The 7,060-nt window shown below is 53.2% G+C and overlaps 1 protein-coding gene across 2 annotated transcripts in view; it reads left to right on the top strand.

The window, feature by feature from the left end:
• The window catches only part of LOC101619849 (homeobox protein Hox-B7), a 7,808-nt gene extending 2,907 nt beyond the window's left edge, over positions 1-4,901 (top strand). Inside the window, exons 1-2 of one of the 2 annotated variants that reach the window (XM_004684294.2) lie at positions 1,544-2,021; positions 4,082-4,430. In XM_004684294.2, coding sequence (XP_004684351.1) covers positions 1,622-2,021; positions 4,082-4,335 — 654 coding nt within the window. In that variant the 5' untranslated portion in view covers positions 1,544-1,621 and the 3' untranslated portion in view covers positions 4,336-4,430. Of the gene's footprint in view, positions 1-1,543; positions 2,022-4,081 lie in introns of those variants that run through there. The other variant, XM_012726225.1, reaches the window with a different exon arrangement.
• The last annotated feature ends 2,159 nt before the right edge of the window (positions 4,902-7,060 follow it).

Here is a 7,060-nt window from a genome sequence, read left to right as displayed (position 1 = left end):
AGTGTTTCTCAAAAAAGGTTACTTTAGTTAGCATGCGCGCTGTGGGCAATTGTTAAAAGTGTTCTTAGGTTTACTGTGAAGAGAATGTATCCTGTACCCGTGAATTGCTTTACTGGGGGGAGGGAGGGCTAATTATATATTTTGTTGTTCCTCTATACTTTGTTCTGTTGTCTGCGCCTGAAAAGGGCGGAAGAGTTACAATAAAGTTTACAAGCGAGAACCCGAGACTGGCCCGGCCCGCGCTCCTCATTTGCTCCTGGTGCCTTGCAGAGCTGGGGGGAGCCGGTCACTGGGCTCCTGCGCCCTCCAGGCCAGGCCGCTGAGAGGAGGGGGCGGGGGCTGGAGGCAGGTGGTGCGAGTCCCTCGGCCCAGGGGCGCGCGGGGGGGGGGGAGAGGGAGGCGGCTGCGCGTGATTGGAGGAGAGAGGGATGAGGGAGGGGAGCCGGGAGAAGCCCCCCCCTTCGTGTTCGGAGACTGCCGGCCCCAGAGACCCGGGCTTCCAGGCCATGCTGGAGAGCTGTGCCCGGGCTGGTGGCTATTTCCCCGCTACCTCCCCTTTGTCTCCGGATGCCGTCTCCTGGGTGGGAGGGGTAGAAGAGTGGGGGCGGGTAAGGGTAGCGTGCAGGACTGCTGAACAGGCTTATATTTTATTTTCCCCGGACTTTGGTGGGCGCGGGGGCGGGGTGGGGAGCAGGGCGAGAGGGGAAATGCGCTTCCCTGCCTGTCCCTCTCTGGGTCTTGGCTACCTTCACACAGCTCCGAGGTCGTGGCTGGCCGCCTTCCTTCCTTCCTTCCTTCGCTCCCTCTGCATCTCGGGTAATCAGGCTCCACTGAGGCATCCGCCTCCCGGAACCAGAAGAGCTGAACACCCTGGCCACCCTCCTCTCTCCCTTCTCATCCACCCCACTGCCTTCCTTTTTAAAATTTCAAACCTCTTTTTAAAGCCCCCCCCCCCAGGGCCTGGACCCCTGCCTTGAGGAGCGCCCCTGAAGCCTCGCTCCATCCCTTCCCGTGTGTCGGGGCATCACCGAAACAGCCGTGAGCCCAGGGTCACCTAGCTCCTCACCTTAGGAGAACCATACCAAGTTGCCCCAAAGGCCTGGCCAGGCTGAACTGGTCCGGACTAATAAAAGCTACGACCTGCCCCCATCCCCACCCCCCACCCAATTGTGAACGATCTCTACATTTATTTCTTGCTGGGTTAAAGGCTTGGGAGGATGGTGGTGGGGGGTGACAATACGGATCGCTCCGAGATTATTTATTTTCTCTTCCACTCAATTTCTTCCTCCCCGAATCTCGCCTGCAAGCTGCCTCTTGCCCACGGGGGTCGACAACGACCCTTGAGCCCCCAGCCCCAATCCACAGAGCTTGGCTTTCCCATTCATTATTGATCATATTTTATAAATCCAACGCCACACAATTTTTTCCACATTACCGGGAGCCGTGGGGAGGCTGCCCGATCATTGGCGGAGGGCACGTCACGTGGGCGGGGTCACGTGGTCTGGAGAGGAAAAAGGGGGTCCTTTTTGGTGTAAATCTGGACTCTAATTCTGTAATATATCAAGGAATCTCGTAAAACCGACACTAAAACGTCCCTGCCTACAAATCATCCGGCCAAATTATGAGTTCATTGTATTATGCGAATGCTTTATTTTCTAAATATCCAGCCGCAAGTTCGGTTTTCGCTACCGGAGCCTTCCCCGAACAAACTTCTTGTGCGTTTGCTTCCAACCCCCAGCGCCCGGGCTATGGAGCTGGCTCGGGCGCGTCCTTCGCCGCCTCGATGCAGGGCTTGTACCCCGGCGGGGGGGGCATGGCGGGCCAGAGTGCAGCCGGCGTCTACGCGGCCGGCTACGGACTCGAGCCGAGTTCCTTCAACATGCACTGCGCGCCCTTTGAGCAGAACCTCTCCGGGGTGTGTCCCGGCGACCCCGCCAAGGCGGCGGGCGCTAAGGAGCAGAGGGACTCGGACTTGGCGGCCGAGAGTAACTTCCGGATCTACCCCTGGATGCGAAGCTCAGGTAATGCCGCGCACCGAGCCGCCCGGAGCCACAGTGGCCGGCCACATTCCCCAGAAGCCGCCCTCTTCCTGGCCAGATGTCCCTTTCCGTGTCCAGAGTGCTGCCGGCAGGAGGTCGGCCCTGGGGACACGGCACCCCCTCAGCCCCCTCCATTTTTGCTTGTGCTCTCAGACTTGTTCTGGTTCCCTGGCGGAGCTCTCTCTGCCGACGCCTAGGCGCTCAGAGCCCCCAGTCCACCCCCAACCCTTCCTCCTGGCCTTTTAGCTTTAAATATTTATCAGCCGCGCCGGCACGGACTGGAGACGAGGCCGTTTGTCTTGCGGAGGAAGGCTGGGGTTTGCAGAGAATAGCCATTAGGGTCTTCCCCTCCCTCTCCCCTCTCCGCCTGGGATCTCAGCTCTGGGTGTGTCCCCCAGTCCTTGCTTGGTAAGGTCTAGGGGAGGGGGCCTGCAGCTCTGAGCAATTCTCCCCTCCCCCTTCCTTCCAGCCAACCCCGCTCCCCCATTATTCCCTTCTGGACAATTAGAGGTGGGCTCGAGAGGCCCTCGTGGAGGAGGGGGTACCAGAGAAGAGAGGATCCAGCAAAAGACACGGAGTCAGAGGCAGGTGGAGAGAGGGGGGCTAAGGTAAAAAAAGGATAAGGCTCCTGAACCCCACCCCCAGAGGGCAGAGGTCTCTTGGGGAGTACAGCTGCTTTCCTCAGGTGACCTTTCTAGGAGGGCACCTTCCCTGGAGTGCTGGTCAGTAAGTTTACAGGTATCCCTCCAAAAAGGTGAATGTCCTCTTGGGAGAGGGACTAAAAGTCCGTGCAGCCCAGTCAAGAGTTAGGGAGTATAGGCCACGGGCCAGCTGCTGCAGGGACCGTGAGACCGGGACTCCAATGGGGTCTTCTGCCAGACCTGCCCAGTAAGCCTCCTTTATGCTGCCCTCCACTCAGGGGCCAACCCCAAATCTAGAAGGTACAAGACGTGTGGGCAGAGGCTCCAGACCTAGCTCTGGTTGGGGGCCAGCACTTACACCATCAGGACTGGTGGTTACACCCCCCATTGCCTGCTCCATAACTCAACTGCCTTTCCAGTTGATTTATCAAAGCCCCAATTTTTCTACTCATAAACATTTCAACTTGGCTTTCATCTGGCTTGAAATTAGGGCCTCCGCTCTCCTCCCTCCTGTCTTTTTCCTAGTAGTACTGGCACCAGCACCTCCTCCAGCGCAATCCTCCCCCAGGCCTCTGGGCCTAATCTCGGGGGCTCTCTTCTGCCACCCAGTCCCACAGCTCAAACACATCACATCCCATCCCAACCCAGGCTACTGTCTCTCCTCTCTCCCTGTGCCTGCTCAGAGGCCTCAAGATTGCTTAGTGTCACAGGGGTGTCTGGGCAGGTGGGCAGACAAGTCAGGCTAGTCCTGTCTGAACCCCTCATTCACTGGAAAATTGTCATCAGAGGGCAGCTGCTCACAGGTGGACTCAACTCCAAGGAAACTAGCAAATTCTCACCTCATCCTTCTGCAATAGGCTGCTGGGTGTGTGTGTGGGGGGGGGACTGGTGTTGGTGACTGGACCTGTGAGGCGCCTTTGTCTCCTTTTTCTTTTTTGGGTCATGCACTCAGGCTAGGCTTGGAGCCCCACTCCAGTCATGTGCACGGTTTCCAGGTTTCCATCATCCTCCCACCCCAGTCCACCCGATTCAGCCTCTATGAGGGAAGTCTTGGGGTGTCTGATTCCTCCCAAGAGTCAGGGAAAATTATTCTTGCTTCGTCTCTGGAGGTGGGGGGGCGGAGAGGAGGGGGGCTTCAAGGGTCAGCAGTTTAGAGCTTAGGTTTAGAAGTCCCAGGCCCAAAGCCTTCCTGGATGGAAGATGGGAATGTCTACCTCAGAAGGCCGGGACCCTGGTCTGCACATTAATGGAAGGGGGGTGGTATAAAAAGTGAGAGTTTTGTTTAGTGAGAAAATGGGATCATCCAAACCGCCCACCCCCAAATCACCCAGGGCCTAGGAGGAAGGTAGGCACGCTTGCTTTTCCCTCGCGCACTGATTTTTCTGTAAATACTGTGCTCAGGCACCGACCGCAAGAGAGGCCGCCAGACCTACACCCGCTACCAGACGCTGGAGCTGGAGAAGGAGTTTCACTACAACCGCTACCTGACCCGGCGGCGGCGCATCGAGATCGCGCACGCGCTCTGCTTGACCGAAAGACAAATCAAGATCTGGTTCCAGAACCGGCGCATGAAGTGGAAAAAAGAAAACAAGACCGCGGGCTCCGGAGCCACCGGCCAGGACAAGGCCGAGGCCGATGAGGACGAGGAAGAGTGAGAGACTGAGAAGGGCAGTGGGAGAGAGACGAAAGAGGGAGAGAAGGAAGAAACCCACTTCTGGGAACTGAACCAGGAAACTCAGATCAAAAGGGGGGGGGGATATTTAAATGGAAAGTAGTTAACATTTTTTAAGGAGAAAGGTGAACTTTTGGTTTCTTGACACTGAAAAAAAAATACTACCTATAGGAAAGGCCGTCGGGTTTGTTTTTGTACAATATGGGAAGGACATCATCTACCTGTTCTGTAGCTTTTTGGAATCTGCTTCCCTTTTCTATGTTGCTATTGTAGGTCTTTGTAAAATCTCGCTGTTTTGTAAGCCTCCTTTGACGATGTCTTTGTGGTCTGTGGTTCTGGACTAAACGTGGTCCCCATCCTGCTGAGTCCCGCTTTCCACTAGCAGCACTGAAGGGGCCCTAAGGCGCCCCAGGGCCCTCCCACTAGCTGAAGTGTCCCTCTGTGTACCTGGGCTGCCCAGTGATCCTGTTCCCACCAGACCCTGAGGCCCTCTTTTCATTCTATGTGTGTTTGAAGGCTGAATATAAATAAAACAATAAAGTGATTAAAAACAAACACATGCTCTATTTTCTGTATCTAAAGTTGAAGGGGGTTGAGGTTGGTCATATGTCACAGCGCCCCTTTTCTCCAACTTCTGCTGGCCTTTTTTTTTTTTCTATGATAGGGTCTGCTGTTTTCCCTGATGCCTCAAGTGAACCCCCAAATCACACATATTCCCTTACAAGCCCTCCCATACATTGACCTACACAAGCACACACAATCCCACACATTTACAGAATGACATTACACACAGCAGTTACTAATAAACACACAGATTCACAAATAAACATACAGGCATGCATACATTCCAACTCCACATCCAGAACACTGGCATTTGCATTCCCACACACTCACAAGGAAACACACACTCACACTCACAGACACATTTATATGTACCAATGTGCATTCACACATTGACTTGTAAACACACAGACTCACATTTGCCCCCAAGTAAATACATCCATGAGCCCACATGTTCCGTCAACACACATTCACAAAATAAAGCAAAGCAAAACAAAACAAAAATCCCCACAGTTCCACAAGTCCTTCATCTGGCTTCAAACCAGGCTGCTGTGCTTGGGCAGTGCTGCCGCTGGGGAACAAACAGAGAACAGAAATCTAAAATGCCAGGTTAGGCCAGGCCGGAGGAAGGAAGAATGCAAGGAAAGGGAAGGTGACCACCCAAATCCACTGCCGACGCTAGGGTGGTGTTGGGCAGGGGCCAGCAGGCTGAGGCCGAAAGCCCTCGTAGAGAGGCCTCCAACCAGGGGCGCCTGGCCTTCCCCTAGCTAGCTCTCGCTAGACAAATACTTTCCTCCAGAGCTATTCGGTTCTTTAATTTATTTTACTTTCATTTATTTTAGTTCATCTAATTCTAAAATAATACAGAGAACCAAATTAAACTTTAATATTTGGGGAGAGAGACGAGCCCCGGGAGCAGGAGTCAGCGGCGAGTTTACCGGGTTAGGGCGTTAGGGCTGCCGCACCGGCGCTGGGCTCCGCTCGGAGCTGACCGCCAGTGAGTCCAGGCTGGCTCCCTCCGCGCCTTCCTGCCGGCTCTTCCCGCTGCCGGTAACCTGGAATCTTCTCCCGAGTACAGAGAAAGAGAGGGAAAAAGAAAACATTGTTGGGAAGGTTATTTCGTTTCATACATTTGGATTCTGTGACTGAATTCAAAATACGGGAATTTTTCAGGGGACGTGGGAAACACGGGGTGAATTTTGTTGCTTGTTTTTGCTCCAAAACAGCCCCTGATTGAATTTAAAACAAAAACAAAAACAAAAACAAAACAAAACATGGGGGGCGTGAAACCTAACCGCTCAGCTGATTTTTAATAATTATTCGATCATGAACTCTGGATTATTTAAAACGTAAAAAAAAAAAAAAAGAAAAGAAAAAAGAGAGGGAAATCCAGATAGGCTGGAAGAAATGTGTGTTTTAGAAAAATTCGTTTAATTCGAATTTGTAACTAAAACCCCCTAAACCTCTAGATTCCCCTGGTCAATGACCGCAGAAACCCCTGGAGATCCGGCGCAGCTGCTCTGAGACCCTGGATCTAGCCGCATGTGAATGTTGGACTCTCCAGTTTCCGGGGAGCAGAGATAGGGAATCCGGTTGGTTGCTAGACTGTCTGACTCAGTGTGCATCCAGGACACCTTTGCTCCTGGGGCAAAAGCTAGGTTCTAGGGGCTTTGGGGTCCCCACACCTGCCGTGCCACAAGCTTCACAGGTGGGAGTTCCAGCATCTCTAAGGGTTAGGAATGTAGGGGCTGAACGAGAGGGACACTGAAGCTTTCATTTCGCCCAGATGCTCCTGGCAACTGCTACTGCTTCTGACTCACCCCTAAATTGCTTTAGAACAGCCCCAGTGTGGAGAATTTGGAGTGAATTTTTACTAGGAGGAGGACAAGCTCCTTTGAGAAACCAGGAGGTTCCAAAAAGAACCCTCTTCCCAGCTGAACCCTTGTGTCTCCTCTGCCTCATTCCCTGCACCCTAAATCTTATCTCTTCTCAGGTTAGGATTTCCCCAAAAAGCGAGAAGGAGAAGAAAAGAAGATGGCGACTGAGAAAAGGGTTGCTGGTGGAGCAGCCATGAAGAAATGCAATAAATTCCTTGTTGTTTTATGAAAATTTACAACTTTGTGATAGAAGTTTATGAGTGGTTGAAT

Source organism: Condylura cristata, unplaced genomic scaffold (assembly GCF_000260355.1).
Source record: "Condylura cristata isolate star-nosed mole 26May11 unplaced genomic scaffold, ConCri1.0 scaffold00017, whole genome shotgun sequence".
NCBI classification, from domain to species: Eukaryota; Metazoa; Chordata; class Mammalia; order Eulipotyphla; family Talpidae; genus Condylura; species Condylura cristata.
The sequence above is the reverse complement of the archived record's forward strand: the minus strand, read 5'-3'. Positions and strand labels throughout refer to the sequence as shown.